At 46.0% G+C, this 20,631-nt stretch overlaps 1 protein-coding gene across 1 annotated transcript in view; it reads left to right on the forward strand.

The window, feature by feature from the left end:
- The first annotated feature begins 17,130 nt into the window (after positions 1-17,130).
- The window catches only part of STMND1 (stathmin domain containing 1), a 33,442-nt gene continuing 29,941 nt past the window's right edge, over positions 17,131-20,631 (forward strand). The window contains exon 1 of the mRNA XM_004715292.2: positions 17,131-17,234. Coding sequence (XP_004715349.1) covers positions 17,154-17,234 — 81 coding nt within the window. The 5' untranslated portion in view covers positions 17,131-17,153. The remainder of the gene's footprint in view (positions 17,235-20,631) is intronic.

Here is a 20,631-nt window from a genome sequence, read left to right on the forward strand (position 1 = left end):
GACAAAAGAACCAAATACTTCACATGTTGTAACCTACCAGCTTCCCTAATAAACCTCATATTCACGAGTATTGTTTGTGAGCTGTGTGTGGCCATGGTAAGGAATGATGAAACCAGCAGAGGAGTACAATGCCGTGGAAAGGATGGTTGGTGTCAGAACCAGGCAAAGAAGGATGGAGGGTGGAGTCGTGCATGCTTTGGGCTGGTATGAAATTGGATTCTCCTTCTCCCTTGCAGAGCCAGGTCAAATGTGGGCCCCATGGCATTTCTTCAAACTCGCATCCTTGTCACTTCCTCTTCTCCAGAAGCATGTGGCCCAGATGGATGTGGGGGCCATGCTACACCACAGGAAAGAGCAGAGGCAGGAGCCATTGCTCCACTGACTTTCTCAAAGCTGTCTGGATCTATGGTGATCATACATTTGGTTTTGGTTTTCGGTTTCACCTTGTGTTTCTTTTTCTGTAATAAATTAAGCAAAGAAATGAGATTAGAAGCCTTTAAAAATTTTTCCTAACAGGATAGAGTTAACAAAAGAATTTTAAAATGTTGCTGGATTTAATTCAACCCAAGCAAAAAGTATGAGGATATATATAATATATATATGTGTGTGTGTGTGTGTGTGTGTATACACAAGTATATATATATATATATATGCACGAATACATATATACACACAGTAATATATATGTATATGCACACATGAGTGTATATATACATGAGTATGTGTATATATATATACACACACACACATGAGCACATATATATACAAGATATGGATATGACTATTTCCTTCTGACAGGTTGAGGTAATATAATATCTCTGGACATTTGAAAGTACAACCTGACTACACTTCGTAGTGTCCTTTGAAAGTAAGATTTGTCCAGCTGGGTGATCTTCATCAACAATATCCCTGCTAATATGTTTTGCTGTTGCCCTTTCAGTACTTAGCTGTTAAACAGTCTAATTCATAGTCCATTGGGATTTGCTCTAGAGGAGAGCAAGAAGAAGCTCAGCAGGAAAGTTTAAGGCCTTCCTACTGTGGATATTTCTTCAGTTACTCCCGTCAAGCCTTCAGAGAGTCAGCTCTGAAATGCATCGACGGTGCCGTTGGCTATAAAACCCATCAGGGGAAAGGAAGTTCCAGCTGCAGTGCCTGCTGGAGTGTCTGAGCAATCTTCTGCATTCCCCACCTGTGTGCCAAGTCAGGGGAAATAGAGGGGTTTTGCCATGAAATACAGTGTGGTCCTCTGCTGAGTGCTAGAGGAAATCTAGGGGATAAGAAAGAGAGGGTTCTGGATGGGCAGGGTGGGTTTAGGGGTGTCTGGTACAAAATGCCCTAGACTGTGCCATGATAAACTATCGCCTTTATGACGCTTATTGAGCCACATAGCTCATTCTGACACACAAAATGCCCGTGGTGCAATGGACTAGCTCTTGGCTGCTAACTGAATGGTCAGTGGATCAAACCCACCAGAAGCTCCTTGGGAGAAAAGGCCTGTGCATCTGCTCCTAGAAAGATGAAAGTCAAAGAAACTAGACGGGGCAATTCCACCCTGTTCTAGAGGGTCGCTGAACCTTTCTGGTCATGAGTCACCTTGACAGATGAGTGTGATAAGACACGATTCTCCTTGTAAAACAAGAACCAGATTACTCTAGTTGTAATCAGCCAGTCCTATGAGCAGTCTCTCTCACCTCATCCCTACACTTCTCTTCACTCACTCCTGGGCATGCACTCTGGCTTCTGTGCTGTCCTTTTCTAGTGCCAAGTGACAGGGACTGTCCTATCTGCGTGCCAATCTGTCAGTTGCGGGGAGTTGTCACTGGCTGTCCTTCTGTACCACTCTAATCACTCACCATTATAAAGATCATTTCCTCACTACCCTTCCTGCCTCTTCCACTGAACATTGCTCTCAAAAGACCCTATTTCCAATCAAGATCACCTTCACAGGGTTCATATTTCAACATAAATTTTGAGGAGACATAAGTCTTTCCATAATGCTGAGGCTATCATTATTGTCAATTGCCTATGACTAATGGGGATTATTAATATTGATTTGGCTCCAACTGATGGCGGCACTATGCATGGCAGAACAAAACATTGGCCAGTCTGGAGTCATCTTTAAGATAGTTTGCATGCCTGGGTCCACTCTTGTGTCGATTGTGCATGTCTACTGCCTTCCGTTTTAAGGGGCTCATCTTCCAACACTATCCAACAGCAGCATCCTGTAGGGATTCATACGGCTTTCCTTGACTAAACTTTGGAAGTAGATAACCAGCCCTTTCTTCCTACTTTGAAAGCTCTGCAGAAAGCTATCCACTCTGGATGACCCTGCTGCTATTTGATATCCCAGGAGTAAAACATTCAGCCTCAATGAAACATGTAAGCCACCATAGTACGAAAAACTGACATACACTGGGGTAGTGATGTAGGAAGATGATGAAGAAGCATTTGTGAGAAAGAAAAAAAAATTAAATGGGTTGGGTCTAGGGCATTCCTGAAAGCAGGAATTGGTAAGAAGAGTTACAAAAACAGGGCCTCAGAAGAAAATCCTACAAGCATCCTGAGGCAGATTTATGTATATACCCCATGGGATGAGGAACCAAGGGACAGTTTTCTCTTTGGGGGACCTAGACAGTGTGGTGCCACAGTGGACTTTCTTTTTCTTTTTTTTTTTCCAAGAAAGTCAATAGCTTTTCTCATTCTAGATCCAGCAGCATCTGCCTGACTCCACTGCTCCTTGAATGGCTGTCAACATGGTAAATTCTTCCTACAGATACGGACACAGGTGGGTCTCAGGCCAGCGTTACCTGTCAACCCTAGGACCTAGCAGAGTCTCTGGCATTTGGCACACACGACGCATGTTTGAGGAGCTTAATGTCACAAATCATTTCCATCAGCAAGGGCACTGGTACTACCTGGTGTGGGCATATGGCCCATTTAGGCACAGGGAACTTGAACATTGAAATTGAAAGAATGAATTCCTCGATCCTAGTGGGGCCTAGTTCAGAGCAAATGCCTACATGCTCTCTGTGGTGTGGAAAGCTGCCTCAACCTCTCCCTGTCCCTCCCATAAACAGTTCTTTCTCGTCCACCCTCACCATCAACACCCAACAACAACTCATACACTTGAGTTTCACAGACGTCCCACTGACTAGCATCTGTGGAGATTCAACAGATACTCTACAAGAGAAAAGCTGTACTTCTTTCTATTCCTTACTTCATGACTCTCTTGTTATCTAACATTTTACATTTACAACAATACTAAAAAATAAGCCCCTGGTTATTTTGCACACCACCTACCATATATACTCGAGTATCAGCCGACCTGAATATAAGTTGAGGCACCTAATTTTACCACAAAAACTGGGGAACTTTTTGACTCGAGTATAAGCCCACGGTGAGAAATGCCACAGCTATTGGTAAATTTCAAAATAAAAATAGATACCAATAAAATTACATTAATTAAGGCATCAGTATGTTAAATGTTTTTGAATATTCATTTCAAAGAAAAACAGTATACTAGCTCTGTAAGTGGAAAAGAGGGTCAACAAAAACAATATGGTATCAACAATAACTATACATGCTGTGTTGCTGCATGCGCTACATTACTACATATGCTGCCTTTCCGCATGCACACAACACAGCTTGCATAGTTTGAGGCCTAACGCAGGCTGATGATATTCCAGAATCTGATAACATGACGGTTTTCATAGAACGGCCTCTGTTAGGGCTTATAGTATACACGCTGCATTGTGTATGCACTGTGTTACTGCATGCACTATGTTACCGCATATGTATGGGAAGTGCTAACGCAACACATGCAGTGACACAGTGCGTACACAATGCAGTGTGTATAGTCTGAGCCCTATCACAGGCTGCTCTATGCAAGCATAGTCAACACTGGGTCCAGATAGGGGTTAATAAGAAAATAAAAAATAAAACATAGCAGACTACATACTATAAATGATCATACTGTATATTCAAGACCAGAGATATACCGGTACTTGTATTCAGCAAAGCTTGGGTAGAGCAAGGGGCGTGACCGAGCACGGGTAAGACTGTAAAGGCTACGTCATTGGTCACAGCCCTGGAGAAGAGCGGCAGAAGAGCGGCTGCATCCGACATTCATCTGACAACTATGCGGTGCGTCCCAGGTACAGCACACAGAAGCCGGCAGGTTCTTGCCCAGTACAGCACAGGTACAACAGAGAGGCTGCTGGCGTGCAGGAGAAAAGAAGAGCGGTGATATCAGCAGTCATCCGATCACCCACAGAGGCTGCAGGCGCCCGCAGATGAGCGGGAGAGACCGGAGAACACCCGCACTGCACTGGAGAACAGGTAAGTGGGACCCTCACTCAAGTATAAGCCAAGCGGGGCTTTCTCAGCATAAAAATGAGCTGAAAAACTCGGCTTAAACACGAGGATATACAGTAAGGCATGACTGTCAAGCTTTGAAACAAAAGCCATGCTGGTTGTGATGATTAAGGCTACGTTTCAACTTGGCGGAGCCATGGTTGTCAGTGGTTCGGCGATTAGATAGCAATGTGATTTGGCACGTGATGTAGTCATCCTCCATTTTGTGATTTGCTGTGGCCCCCCTCCATTTTTGATTAATGTTGATTTTTTGCATAAGGACCTGGTCCTTCAAACCTAACCTACCCATGCCAACAAATGGCAACTTAAAAACTCCTGGCTATCAGGTTGACTCAGGCTCATAGCAACGCTGTAGGGGAGAATAGAACTGTTCTTCTGGATTTCCAAGACTATAAATCTTTACAGGAGCAGACAGCCTTATCTTTCTCCCAAGCAACAGCTGGTGAGTTAGAAATGCTGATCTTTGGGCAACAACCCAGTATGTAGTGGGTATAATTTCCCTCTCAGTGATTTGATGATCAGATTCTCACACCAGCCTGTTCTGAAGACACCAAGCAACTCGCGGTGGCTGCAGTCATCGCAGAGCTTGATGAAAGAGGACTGAGAGGGAAGGAGAGGAACAGCAGGAATCGTGGGACTCAGGCAGCCCCCACCCACGTTCGAGGAGCTGCTTCTCTGGAAGAAAGGCGTTGGCGACATCCGTCGTTGGTGACAAGAGCAATTTTTCAGTCAATGTGGGGGTTTATGACATACAATATTTGATCCTGTGATGTTTCTTCTTCTTTTTTTTTATTACAACTTTTTGGCTTAATACAGTAGGCTACAGGGTAGTCGAACTATTAGGTTTAAAAATAGGATGGGATCAAATTTCTGCCTAAAACGATCACCTGACAAAACAAACATCCAAATCTTATTCAAAATCATTCAGCAATTTTTTTTCCTCACTGGTGGTGGGAACTTTGGTATGTTTATGGACTGTGGGCCAGAATTTGGAATTTTGTCTACTTTACAATAAAGTACGTTGACCCCAAAATGTCAGACTATCACTCAAATCATATAATTGCCATGGATTTGCCATCAGCTACCAACCTAAAGTTCTGTGCTTCAAACCCACCAGTAGCTCTGAGGGAGAAAGATGAGGCTGTTTGTTCCCATGAAGACTCAGAACCCTATGCAGAGTAGCTATAGGTCAGAATCAACTCAATGGCAGTGGTTTTAGTTTGGATTGGTTACTAACGTAAAGGTTGGAGATTTGAACCCATTCAGCAGCACCATAAAAAATCCCTGGACATCTGCTTCCTTAAAGATGACTGGTCAGAAAACCCTATAGAACACAGAGAACCCTATAGACGCACAAGGCGTCACCATGAATTGCAATGGGCTCCACAAAGCAAGGTTGATTTTTGTTGATATTGCCATGTTATGTTAGCCCGGGTAGACGAGAGAAACCAATGCATAGAAACTCATATGTATATAAGAAAGAGGTTTTATATACAAGAGGAATTGAACATTGAGAAGACATCCCAAACCAGTCCAGTCCAAGCCCATAAGCCTGATATTACCCCATGTGTCCGATACCAATCTATAAAGTCCTCTTCGGACTCACAAAATACATGCAATGACGCTGAATGCAGAATGATCACAGACTAGGGGGTAGATCTTTGGATCCAGTGGCGTTGTAAGCATCTCAGGGCTGGCAGGGGTCTCTTCATGGCTTCTCCAGCTTCAGAGGTCTGGTTGCATCAGGGTAGGTCCATTGGATTCTTAAACTCAGGGCTTAAGAGTAGTTCCATATGTCTTTTCATTTGCAACGTCTCCCAGGGAGTGAGTAGAGTGTCTCTCCTGCCTCCAAGCAGGCAAAAAACAGACTTCCCAGGATTCTCAGGAGAAGGGCATGCCCACACAGAGACCTCATTGGCTATGATCCTATTGACAGACTAGACTCCACCCCTTCACTCTTAATCCTCTCAAGTCCCAAATGGAGACCAGATATGTAACTACCACACATGTATTGAATAACTACTAGGGATGACGCATTTCTCATCGCTTCTTCTGATGTTTTCATTCAGTCTTCATGATAACCCCAGGTGGAATACATGATCCCCCTCTCCCATTTTAAAGATGGGTAAACTGAGAGTCAAGAAAGTGAAATGCAGTGCCTTCCCAAGGTGACCATCACACCCGGGCAGTGGCCTCCAGAGGCCAAGTTCTTTTCTACGCTCTGCAGCTTGTCACCTTTGCCAAGGAATACCTTGAAGCGTTGGTTAAATCCCAGCTCTGGGGCATTTAGTGCACTCACGTTCTGGACATCTGCATTTCAGAGGAGCAGCCAGAAGCTGTTCTAGAGCCGCCCGTAGCACCTCCTTTTGAGAACCACAGCTGCAAGGATACAGCGTATTCAGCAAGACCTCGCTGGATGCAGGAGAGACCAGAGATTAACTGACCTCCTCACTGCCATTCCCCTGGCCCCCCACAGGGTTGGGGACGGAATCTAGCCACTTCCCACACATTCAGTGGAGGAGGAAGGAGAGGTGGGGATGGAAGCTCTGTTCTTCCTGAGTCTTTCAGTACTCCCAGCAGCCAAACTCCCCTGAAGCGCCCAACAATATGTTCAAGGCCAGCCTGGAAAAAATCACACTACTAATCTGAAAAGCCGCAGCGATTCATGCCCACATCCTGCCAAAACTGGAAGCCGTGAAACTCATTTGAATACTGCTTTTATTTCACTGTGAGAACATCCATGTGTGGAAATTGCCACAGGTGACCTTAAGGTCTGGGGCCGCGTTCTAAACCAGACCCTTGCCTTTGCAGCTGCCACATGGCCAGCATAGTCCCTCCCTTTATACATCTGCATTAGACCCTGGGCGCAGCCCTTAGACCCATAGAATTAGACCTCAACCCGAGCCAGCCCGGTCTCTTAATGGGAGCTGTGAAGAGAAGCCTTCAAATTCTGTCAGATTAGAATGGCAACATTTGCTGTGGAGCTGCGGTCCTCGGAGCCATTCACACAGTTTGTGGGGGGTGAGCAAACTTCGGGATTGTGGGATTCCTGCCAAGGCTCGGAAAACAACCAGTCCCCTGTTTGTGGGCTTATTTACTGATTTCCAGTTGTTCTCTGCAAGAATGTGCCATCCCCTCAGATACCGGAGTAGCTTGCACTCTGCGTTGGGATGCAACTCCCTTCAACCGTGACAGATGTCCTTTTCAGGAAGCACATCTGCATAGCTGGATGGTACACATTTTGTGGTGGTTTTTTTTTTTTTTGCTTTTAAAGTTGCAAAGAAAAAAAGGGGAGGCACCACGTTCCTCCTGTAATCGTGGTTTCTCTTGACTGTACAGCTTTCTAAGTGTGCTGAGTGCTGTTACTGAGGCAACCTGCCCCAGCCGATTCCAGAGATAGAAACTCCCAAGGCCCCCTCACAGCTGAGCAGCAGTGTGTGTGTGTGTGTGTGTGTGTGTGTGTGTGTGTGTGTGAAGGAGGGGACTGTTTTCCAGAAAGACGGTGTTTGGGTTGTCTGACAAAGGGGATGAGAAGAGCTGGAAGGACGCCAGTGCTTTTAAATGAAGTCCTTCGATTCACGTTGATGCTCCAAGTGCCACCGGCTCCAAGCAGTCGAGTGTTCTCGCATGGCTGATTTTTTCTTGCAGTACCTCCATGCTCCCTGCGTTGTGTCTCAGGCTGCCAAATGGCAGAACATCATGGTGAAGTTTTTGCTCCACACTGGACAGCCCTCCCACGGAGCGAGGTGCTCCTGCAAAGCAGGGGAGGGCTTTATCAGCGAGTGAAGCCGCTGCCAAAAATGTCCTACAGGCCCCAGGGGGTTCTGTTACTTTACAAAGACCAACCCCCCACCACGTGGCAGCTTCTGCCCCTCCAGAGATCGTACTCGCCTTTTCAGCACTGTTACGGCTCCACGTGAGGATGTGTTCACCTTATGGAAATTAATGAAGGACCAGCAGACTTTATCCCTGAAAGGTCAGCTACTAAATAGCTTAGGTTTTCGAGGCTGTAGGGTGTCTGCCATACCCAACTCTGCTGTTGCCGCTGAAAAGCAGCCTCCGATCATCTGTAAACAAACTAATGTAGCTGAATTCCAGCAAAACTTGATTCACGGTGCTGAACCTCCGATTCCATGTCACGTTCCTGCAGCAGTAATCATGCCGCTTGTGAGAGTTTCTCGGCTGCTCAAAAAACGTGAAAACCTACCTCCATGAGTAGGGTGGAGTGCAGAGGGGAGAGGATGTGAAAACTCCTCAGATATAATAATCAAACACCATAAAGGAGTGAGCCATCCGAGCCTTAGTCTTTGAGGGACACCAAGGTCTATTGACCTAACGTAGTCCACAAAGACAAAGTTCGGCATCTAGCTTTGGTGAATAGCAACTGGGTTCATAAAAGCCTGTGGGCCGCCATGTGAGAGTCAACCACTGGTCTCTCCATGTCTGGAGGAAAGTAGAATGATGAAAATTGAACACACATGGAAACAGCCCGGTCCATGGACCGATGGACCATGTGACCCTCAGTTTCCATGATCCTGAGAGCCGAAGAACTGAATGTTGCTGGGCTACTACTAGCAACTGTTCTGAAAGGCATCACATGCAATGCTCCTAGGAGTAAGAGGAGGATGTGGAAGAGTTGAACATTGTGTTTTAGAGACCAAACTGACTGGCTGCATTGAAACTGGGGAAAAGCCTGAGACTGTGGCCCGTACTCACCCTTCAGTGGTGGAAGGGAGCTCAACCCCCTGGCTCAATTTCCAGCCAAACAATAGATCGATAAGGGGAACACCAACACTAAGGAGGCATGCACACTCGGAATGATAAGCCATTTGAGGGCAAAAGGCCCAGCATTTAGCCAAGGACAAAATCCAGGAGGGTTAGGAAAGCAAGTAGAATGGAAACAGGAATCGTAGGGAGGAACGAGGGCTGTCACATCATGGGGATTGAACTGTTGCATGGAAAAGTGGTCTGCTCTGCAAACCTTTACCCCATCCACAGTCAAAAGTTTCCATGAAATGGCAAAAGCTTTTTGTTTTACAAAAAGTAGATAATGGGCTGGATTTGGCTGATGGGCCATAGATGTCTGACTCTTGCTTTGTTGTTGTTGGTTATTTTCTGGGGCTCTGGCTCCCGATGACCTAACATATAACAGAATGAAATGTTGCGCAGCCCATGCCACCTCTGAGATCGGTGATATCTTTGAGTCCATTGTGTGGCGATTGAGTCAGTCTACCTCATTGTTTTCATCTGCCCTCGGCTTTATGTCCTTTCCCAATGATTAGTCTTTCCTGAGATCAGACCCAAAGAAAGGAAGCAGAAGTCTAGTCATTCTCCCTTCTAAGGAGCCTGGTGTGTTTCTTCTGAGACCAATTCATTCCATCTCTTGGCAGTCCCCAGTCTATCTAATTTTCCTTGCCAACACCAAAATTTGAATGTGTCAATGCTTTTGTTTTCTTTTTTCCCTATGATCTAGCTTTCTCGTTGACACAACCTTGCTTGCTGAAAGGGAGAAGGAATTGAGGGACTTGCTGATGAAGAGCAAGGGTTGTAGCCTTCAGGATGGGTTACAAATCAGTGTATGGAGGACCAAAATCCTCACGACTGGACTGATAGGTAGGTAGTATCGTGATAAATAAAAATAAAAAGGGGGGCGAAATTGTCAAGGATTTTGTGTTACACAATCGATGCGTGGAAACAACAGTCAAGAGAGCAAAAGACTTATGGCATTAGGTAGATCTGCTGCACAAGACCTTTTTAGAGTATCAAAAAAACAAGGTTGTTACTTTGATGACAAAGGTGTACCTGACCCAAGTCATGGAATTCTCCATTGCATCGTATGCATGTGACAGTTGGGCACTGAATAAGGAAGAACTGGTCTATTTGAATTGTGGTGCTAGAGAAGAATTTTGAAAGTGCCGTAGATCACTAAAAGGACAAACCGATCTGTGTTGGAAGAAGTAAAGCCATGTGCTCCTTAGAAGTAAGGACGACAAGACTTTGTCTAGTCAATCTACATGTTGGCCCCCCACCCTCTCTAAGATAAGTCTGATGAGGAAGTTACGGCTCAGTGAGGCTGAATCAGATCACCAGTAAATGGCAACAGTGTCTGAGCCCCAATTTTAACACACCGCTCTGAACTTCTTTTTTTTTAATCTGCTTTTTTATTTTATTTATTTATTTTTTAACATTTTATTAGGGGCTCATACAACTGTTATCACAATCCATACACACAGCAATTGTGTAAAGCGCATTTGTACATTCTTTGCCCTCATCATTCTCAAAACATTTTCTCTCCACTTAAACCCCCGCCATTAGGTCCTCATTTTTCCCCTCCCTCCCCGCTCCCCCCTCCCTCATGAGCCCTTGATAGTTTATAAATGGGTATTTTGTCATATCTTGCCCTGTCTGACGTCTCCCTTCACCCACTTTTCGATTGTCTGTCCCCCAGGGAGGAGGTCACATATAGTTCCTTGTAATTGGTTCCCTCTTTCCTACCCATTCTCCCTTTACCCTCCCTGTTTTGCCACTCACACCACTGGTCCTGTAGGGCTCATCCGTCCTGGATTCCCTGTATTTTCATTTCCTATCTGTACCAGTGTACCTCCTCTGGTCTAGCCAGACTTGCAAGATCAAATTCGAGTCATGGTAGTGGGAGCGGAGATCCCCTTGCAGAGGGGTCTCGGGGAGGAGATGAGCCGCTCTGAACTTCTATGGGCACCTGTGGGTTTCTTATTAAAATTGATGAAACTGTCAGGGTGTTTGAGGCATCAGTTTTCCTCAGAACCTGAGGGCCCCTGGGGGTTCTGGCCTTAGAGGGTCAGTTACTGGAAGAATCATTATCCAGCCATTGCCCACGAGTGGACTTGGACTTGTGCTGACCCCAGAGTGGAGCTGAGCTCCATGGGCTTGGCAGTGACTGCTTTTTACAAATTAGGTCCGAAAGCCTCTTTTCCTGAGCTGCCCTGGATGGACTCTGGCCTTTGGGTCGGCAGCCACCCACATTAGCCATTTGCACTTCCAGGGACCCCTGGAAGAACCATAGTGAGAAAGTTGGGAGACCTAACACTCAATTCCACCAAAGAAGGGACCAATGCAGACGCTGTTATCAGATGAAACCAATGAATCAAGGTTGGTCAGCCTCCCCAGCCTCCTAATTTGAATTCATCAAATAAATGTAAAACACTTGAACACTCCCCAGAATATAGCAAACATTGAAAAGCATTAGCTGTTACTATGCTAATCAGCCAGTTGGAACAAGTTTATGAATAAAGGTTGGCACCTAACTTTCTATTCATGGGAAGAATATCAGTTAACTCGGTGAACTGGATGCTGGAATCAGAATGGACTGATGTGAAAGTGTCCACTTTTTAGGAAAGATGGGCCTGGGTTGAAATGACAAAGGTTTACATGAGGAATTTGAAAAACCCCTGGTGGCAGAGTGGTTATGCCTTCAAGATTGGCAGATCTAAACCACCAGCCACTCGGAGAGAGAAACCCAGGGCTTTCTGCAGTCTGGGGGAAGTCACGGCTTTCGACAGTCTCAACAACACACAGGGGTGGTCCTGCCCTGTCCTATAGAGTCCCTCTGAGCCAGAATCTACTTGATGGCAGTGAGTTTCATTTAGAATTTGATAGCATAACAGCAGTCATAGTTGTGCAATGGTGAAAGTAACCATGGCTAACTGGTGGAGAAAGGTGTGGCAGTCTGCTTCCACAAAGATGACCGCCTTGGGAGCCAGACTGGACAGTTTTACATTGTCCTACAGGGATTCTAGGAGTCCAAATGGATGCCTTAGAAGTGGGCGTGTGCTTTGGTCGCAGGAGGCTGACCCTGCCCTGTGTACCTTTGTTTCCAAGTACTGCAGGGAGAGAGAACTGCTCTCTGGCTTGCTCTTGTCTCAGGCAGGTCAACCTTCGAGCCGAGCAGAGGGAAGGGAGAAACCCTGACTTGAGGGACTTTAGGATGACTCAGTAACTCACCAAGGTCCCCTCTCTACTGGTGCAGAGAAATATTGACAAGTGCCTGTTGTGGCATTGATGGTGCTGTCAGGTAAGTGTTGGTTGGTAGTTCAAACCTATCAACCCACTCCAAGAGAGAACATTTAGCCTAGCTGGTCCTGTAAAGAGTTACAGCCTCAGAAACCCTATATAGGGCTGCTATAAGTCAGAATCCCCTCTGTGGCAGCTGGTAGCATGGCTCTGGGTCTCCCACTTATAATTTTATACATGAAAGTAATTACTAGATTGAGAAAATACTGATAAAAAGCCACCTTCTTTTGCCTTCATATGCCTCACTGCCTTTGAGTCAATGCTGAAACCCTGTGGGTTTTCTGACTTGTAACTGTTTGAGAGTACAAAGCCCAGTCTTTTTCCCAAGGAGCTGCTGGTGGCTTCAAACTGCTGACCCTGCAGATCACAGCCCAATGGGAAAACCACTACCCTGCCAGGGCAGCCCTTCAAATGTATTGCCTAATAAATTTCATCTGAACTATTTTCATTATCCTCCTCACTTATTTTTCCTTTTTTCCATTTTCCCTCCTTTTTACTTGCTGTCCTTTGGAAGTATAGATTTATAGTCAAAAATATTCTCTGCCTTGTATCAAAGAGGCAACCAACAGTGACAGCATCACCCATCAGGGAGCTTGTTAGAAATGTGTCATTTGGGGGACACAAAAATCTACCAAATCACGATCTGCATGCCAACTACATCTCCAGGTGCACATCGAAGTTTGATGTCCAGGTGCACATTGAAGTTTGAGAGGCATCGTGAGTCAGAATTGAGTTGATGGAAGTGCGTCTGAATCTTTACAGCATCTTCAACACTCTTTGGTGAATCTGGGGCTTAAGAAAAATACGGGGGACCCAATGAGAACCGCCTTCTTTGCCCTGTAATTCTTGAGATTGTTCAGACTGAAGAAAAAAAATCAAATCTCTTAATCAAACTTTCAAATGCACAAGCAAGGGCCCCACTTTGAAGAGAATTAAAAGCTTTGACTGTTGAGCAGTTGTCAAGGAGGAAACAGGCGATCCAAGACCCAAGCAGGGTAATGAAGAACCCACAGCACGGAGCCCTGGCATACAGTCGCAGCTCCAGAGCAGAGGCACACAAGAGGCAAACGCAGCCTTCCACAGGAGAAGGAGGAGGGAGCCACGCCATACCCCAATTTTCCTGAACTGAAGGGGAAAGACAGGGTTGTGCTGGTGGATTTTTAATAGCTGGCTCTCTGAAAAAGAGTAAAAGAAAAAAAAATCCTCTAATTTGCTGATTTTCATAATGCACATATTCCCACCATGGCTCCTTTTTAAGCTACCAATCAGAATTCTCCAGAGAAACAGAAGCAATAAGATACTAACTGTGGATGGTATGTTAGTTTCTCAGTGCTGCTCGTTTATCATCATCACAAGGGGGTGGTTGTAATGAACAGAAATGTATTGTCTCACGAGTTAGGAGGTTATCAATCTGAAATCAGGGCTCTGGCTCCAGGGGATGGCTTTCTCTCTCTTTCTGCCCTGTAGAGAGGGTCGTTTTACAGATGCATCCCCTGATGAGCTCCACGTGCCATCACTCTTCCCAGCTCTTCTTGCTTGCTTCTGGGCACAAGTGATCTCTTGCTATCGCAAAACACACCCTACACCAGTGGTTCTCAACCTTCCTAATGCCGTGACCCTTTAATACAGTTCCTCATGTTGTGGTGACCCCCCCCAACCCTAAAATTATTTTCATTACTACTTTATAACTGTCATTTTGTTACTGTGATGAATCAGGCGACCCCTGTGAAAGGGTCATTTGACCCCCAAAGGGGTCACGACCCACAGGTTGAGAACCGCTGTCCACTGATAGAGCCTCATTTACATATCAAGCACGTTCTAATCCTAGGTGAGATTATTCCCATGGGCCCAAAGATGCAGATTTACAATGAACTTGGGGGGTATACAGTTCAATGTACCACAAAATGACTTAATGGAAAAATTGCTTTACTTTTCATTCCATTTCTCCACCAACATTTTGATACCTGTGTGTGTGTGTGTGTGTGTGTGTGTGTGTGTTTAGGAATTGCTCCTGTGACTATCTTCTTATCACTGCTTTTGAGTTGCTTCTGACTCATAGCCACTGAGTTAGTTAATTGTGCCAGCCTGGCCGGCTGGTTGAAACATGTGGTGCTGGTTGAAAGGCGGAGGGATAAATGGGTGGTGAAGCCTCGCCTTTCTAGTTCTCGGGTCTCTTGTTTTGTGGTGGTTGTACCGGGTGCAGCTGCCTTAGCAGTTCCCTGCTTCAGCTTGCAAGATGGACTTCCTCCAAGACATCCCCAAGGAGAAGCCGCATGGATCTATCCCGATGCAGCCCTGGGTGCTGGAGCAGCCGTGTGGAGACCCTTGCCAGTGCTGAGATGCTTACACGTTCACGGACTCAGCTTTCCTCCTGCAGTCGGCATCATTGCCTCTGTTTTGTGAGGTGGAGGACTTTGTGGACTGGTGTTGGGTTAAAGGGTTAATGTTGGACTTGTGGGCTTGGGCAGCATTGGGTTGGGATGTTTTCGTGATGCACCTTTTCTTTACATAAAACTCTCTCTTATACGTGAGTCGCCGTGGATTTGTTTCTCCAAAGTACCTAGACTAATACAGCCACCCTCTAGGGTGGGTAGAACTGCCCTTGTTGGTTTCCAAGACTATAAGTCTTTACAGGAGTAGAAAGCTTGTCTTTCTCCTGAGTAGCTGCTGGTGGTTTTGAACTGCTGACCTTTCAGTTACAGCCCAACACATAACCAACTATGCCATCAGGGCTCTTGGCAAACCCATGGATCCTGTGACAGGCTGGAATCTCTAGGAGTCCTGTTTCTAAAATTGGTAGCCACCCAGGCTGCCTATCGACAGTCTTAAGGGAGAATACTTCTCCCCCAGGAAACCTGTTTTTGTCTGTATGCTTTTTGACTGATTGGATGAGGCCCACCCCTCTACCCATGCTCTGGAACAGTGTTTCCTGACATGGGGGATACAACCTTCTGGGGGCACTGGGACAATCCAGGCATGGAGGTTGGGCAATGCGCACACTATCCTGGCTTATGGGCTATTATAGCACCAGAGCTTTTTCCTGAAAAAGGGAGTGGTAGGCCAAATAAGTTTGGGAGCTTATGCTATAGAGTTTTACTTAGGTCAGCTGACTTCAATGTGAATCACAACAACAAAATATCTACACAGCAACCTCTGGCCTAGGTTTTGCCAGCAGAGTGGTGTCACTGAAGGGGAAGTGGAGAGAGATGCTCGGAGAATCTTAAGTAGATGGTATCCCCCAGTCAGATACAAAAAACAGAAATAAAATGCCAGAGAATATATCATGGTAAATGGAATCATATAATTTTGAGAAGTGCTAAGTTCTGAGCACTTCATAGTTAACATGATTCATTTCATTGTAAGTTCATGGAACTTACATTTTAAGGAGGGCCACGTTTAATAACTAAGTCCAAATAGTCCCGAAAATGTTAACAATAGACTTTCTTGAGCCTGTGGGGCCAACTCCAACACACCCCTGGAAAAGGGGCATGTTTACGACTTCGCCGCTACAGGAATCAAATGTTCGAGAACAGGGGCTGGCAAACTGAGACTCACGTGCCCTACTCTCATGGTTGGTGCATGTGGCCCTGAACTACAATTGAAAACTTGTAAAGGATGTTATTTAGACAATTGCGATTTCATTTCTTTGTTAAAATATAGTCATGGCTCTCAAATAGTCTTTAAGTTATTGTGAGGGACAGGATTGGCTCTTCCACCTCAAAAGTTTTTGGAGCCCCCATTCTAGAAGATCCCTGTGGCAAGCGCTTTGTCCTGGTAATCATCTGCTCACAGGTTGCCCTAAAAGAAGAAACTCAAAAGCGGCCTGTCACAGTGCACTCTCACTTTCGCTGGCAGTCCCTAAGGAACACGGCACAGCTCTCCTGGATGGTGCAGCATTCTGGTTGAGGATTCCCGGTTTCTACTGGTCCTGTTTCATTCCGCTTACAGCAATGCCCATGAATCTGTACCTTCACAGCTGTTCTCTCAAACACTAATTTAGTCTTGTTTGGGTCATTGTAATGCTTTGATATGAATTTTTATCTCCTCTGTTTTACCGCCCTCAATTTTCCTTTTTCCTCAAATACAAGTGAGAAACGACAAGCAACAGATCCAAGCAGTTCAACGGGAGAGGGGAGTAGCCAGCCTGTGATTAAATGCTACGAAGAAAACAATCAGCTTTGTGTAACAGTTTGTTGGTTCCTTTGGATCTGGGATTCTTTCATATCTAAGACTTCTTAGTTGCGTTGGGTTTTTGTTGTTGTTTTTCAGGGTTGTGGGGACACGCACTGATGGAGCGTCTGGCCAGGCCCTGGAGTTGGGGCCATGTGGCCCACCTGCCTCAGAAAGGGAGCTTTGGAAGTCCCCGGCAGGAGGCAGTTTTTAAAAGAACCCAGCCAGGAAGTCTTACTCTCCCTTTCCTTTGCTGAAGAAGGCTGAAATGTGCACCCCAGTTGTGGCTTCCAAGCCTCCAACTGTGGAGTTTCCAGTTACAAAAACTTGGTGGCATCCCAGGTCGCCGTGACACGGTTTATTGTGGCAACAGTTGCCAGCAACTGCCCCAATGCCCAAGCGATGCCTCCTGCCGAGCCTGTGCGTGTGGAAGGTGGGAGGGGCCAGAAGCACGGGCGCCCGGAGCAGTAGCCCTGGGCAGGAGGCAGGGGCGCAGGACCGCCGCAGCACTTGGACACACGGGAGAACGGGGCCAAGAGACACCACGTGCTGCGTATAGCATGGGTTGTGGACCTTCCCAACCCGTCGAAGTACAGAGACAATTCCCTGCGCCCCGGAAGGGCTGGCTAGAGGAGATCAAGGTAAAAGCAAAACAAATAGCCTAGATAAGAGGCTTATGCCCGTTTTACTGTTTTTCGTTTCCTTACTATCCTGTTTGGCCTGTGAGGCTTTCCAATCCTAACACCCCCACACCCACACCCGCCCCATCCCTGGACTTCCAGCCCACCTACTGTGTGAGTTGTTAGAAATGGCACCTCTAACTGCTAGCAATTAGCTGCTGCCTCAAACGGGTCTTCGTGCTGCTCTGGACCAGCTTTCAGAGTCTGTTGCGTGTAATGAGCCTGTAAAGGTGGGCACACCCTAGAGCAGAGGTGAGAGTAAGGCAGAGAGGTGGGTTCCGCCCAGAGCGTGGCTGGCTGATTCTCAGGAGAACGTGGGAGTGCCTGGGAGCTGCTCTTTATTGTTGACTTCCGGAAACCCCTTTGGGAGTTACCTAGAGCTGGGAAAGATCTTAGAAGCCATCTGGCTGAATTCTCTAGCTTCACAGAAAAGGACTCTCAGGCCCAGACAGGTGGGCATCTTGCCAGGCACGGCGCAGCTTGTTTGGGAAGAGAGCTGGGGAGAGCATCTAGTGAGTTTCCAAGAGTCTCATTCCAGAGCTCTTTTCACTTTCCGTGGGGGAATAATTTTAGGGTGGAAGACACGAGCTGGTGAAGGCAAGCATCAGGCCCATGATTTCTTTCCATTCTCACCACTATCCAGAACCCACCGAGATCCCTTCCAGAGAAGGTGACCCAAGGGTAGGTTTGCCAGTTCGTTGCCATCACTCAACTCAGACTCCGTGTGTGTCAGAAAAGGAAAACTGCTCTTTATAACGCTTTCGATGACTGGGTGTTTGGAAATACACTGCCTGGCCTTTCTTCTGCGATGCTTCTTCGTGGACTTGAACCTCGTTGCTTTTTAACTGTTTGTACCACCCAGGGACTCCAGTGAACATGTGACCATACAATTCAGCATCAAAAGCAGGCCACTTTTGAGTTAATACATTTTCCTACACAGTCTGACTGTCTTCAACAAAGCAGGACGAATGGCCATCAGAGCATTTGAAGAGCACTGTGCAAACACTGACCCAAGTATGATTAGGTGCCAGTGTGAACACCTATGGAGTGTGAGGTCTGTCTGCCGGGCTCTCTCAGTACATTAAAAAGATGAACAAAAGACTAGTGGAAGCAGAGATGCAGGATTAGTAGCTGGTGCACTCAGAGACGCCTGCCCTCAGGATGCCCAGCATGATACGGGTTTTCTGTTCTTTATCAGAGCACTCACTGCACCTGCATCTTCTTGCCCAGTCTTTCTGCTTCTTTATGGACATTCTAAGCACTCAACAGGACACGTGACTACCTGTCTCCCAAAGGAAAACCTTCTGTAGCATGCAGATCTCTTTACAGATTGGCCCCAATCCTTGCCCTTTGCTGCAATGCAAAGAAACTAAAAATCTTCACAACTGGACCGATAAACAAGACGTGATAAATGGAAAAAAAAATGGGAGGTGGCAACATTTTCATTTTATTTTATTTTATTTATTTATTTTTTTAACATTTTATTAGGGGCTCTTACAACTGTTATCCCAATCCATACACACATCAATTGTGTAAAGCGCATTTGTACATCGTTTCTCAAAACATTTTCTCTCCACTTAAACCCCCAACATTAGGTCCTCATTTTTCCACTCCCTCCCCGCTCCCCACTCCCTCAATGGCCCTTGATAGTTTATAAATGCGTATTTTGTCATATCTTGCCCTGTCTGACGTCTCCCTTCACCCACTTTTCGGTTGTCTGTCCCCCAGGGAGGAGGTCACACACAGTTCCATGTAATTGGTTCCCTCTTTCCTACCTATTCTCCCTTTACCCTCCCTGTTTTGCCACTCACACCACTGGTCCTATAGGGCTCATCCGTCCTGGATTCCCTGTATTTTCAGTTCCTATCTGTACCAGTGTACCTCCTCTGGTCTAGCCAGACTTGCAAGATCAAATTCGAGTCATGGTAGTGGGAGCGGGGAGGAAACATTTAGGAACTAGAGGAAAGTTGTATTTCTCATCATTGTTACATCGCACCCTGACTGGCTCATCTCCTCCCCGAGACCCCTCTGCAAGGGGATCTCCGGTGGCCTACTAATGGGCTTTGGATCTCCACTTCGCACTCCCCCCATCATTCACTATGGTAAGATTTTTTTTGTTCTGATGATGCCTTACACCTGATCCCTTCGACACCTTGTGGTTGCATAGGCTGGTGTGCTTCTTCCATGTGGGCTTTGTTGCTTCTGAGCTTGATGGCCGCTTGATTACCTTCAAGCCTTTAAGACCTCAGACGCTATACTATGTTCATTGAAGCAGCAGGCAAGAAATGAAATGATATCCTACTCTGAGCGAGTCTGCTGCAAAATACTTCTTTGAAGGGTTAAAAGGAAAGCTGTCGCCTTGAGGAATAAGGTGCACCTGACCCATGCGATAGTATTTTCAATCACCTCATTTGCATACAAAAGCTGGATAACGAAGACTGAAGATTTGATGCCTTTGAGTTATGAGGTTGGCAAAGAATATTGAATACATCCTGGGACTGCTAGGAGAATGAGCAACGCTGTCATGAAACAAGTAAGTCCAGCTAGAACATGCCATGCAGTTGAGAATGGAGAGACTTTGTCTCATTACTTTGGACATGTTATCAGGAAGGATCAGTCCCTGGTGAACATCATACTTGGTAGAGGGTCTGGACAAACAAAGACGATCAGAGAGATGAAGTGATAACAGGGGTACAACAATTAGCTCAAGCATAACAATAATTATGAGGGTAGCACAAGCCAGGCAGTGTTTCATTCAGTCGGCATACGGTCACTGAGCCAGAACCAACTCATTGGGACCAAACAACATAACACGTTTGTCTCATGTTCTCATCTCCTCTCGTTCCAATGTCCTCACCATGGACTCGGTTTGGCCAAATTAAATGATGTGCGTTCAGTTCCTGGAGGCTTCTTCACACCTAGACGCCTCTCCTGTCTATATCCCCTCTTTCTAGAGTGCCCTACCCTGTCTGTCTGAGGACTATGTCCTTGAACACTAGTGCTGTTACTCCATTATCATGTGATTCGTGTTTCTTTAAAGGTCCTTCTCCTACGTAGGTTTATGAGCTTGTTGAATAGCGTTGAAATCCCTGGTGGTACAAATAATTAGCACTCTTACCTGTCAACCAAAGGACTGGAGGTTTGAGGCTCCTCAAAAGAATATTCAGAACAATTAGCCACTGAAACCACTATGAGGCACAACTCAACTCTGACACAATGGGGTCACCATGAACCCGAGTCTGCTCAATAGCCACTGGATAAGTACTTTGGTCTTTGTAGTATTCATTAATATTTTTAAACCAATGTGTAAGAATATGCTCCTTCCTTCTTTATCCCAACCCCCTCCAACCAAAAAAAG

The sequence above is a fragment of the Echinops telfairi genome, unplaced genomic scaffold, assembly GCF_000313985.2.
Source record: "Echinops telfairi isolate 266 unplaced genomic scaffold, ASM31398v2 ScPeMD7_7439;HRSCAF=8477, whole genome shotgun sequence".
Classification (NCBI taxonomy): Eukaryota; Metazoa; Chordata; class Mammalia; order Afrosoricida; family Tenrecidae; genus Echinops; species Echinops telfairi.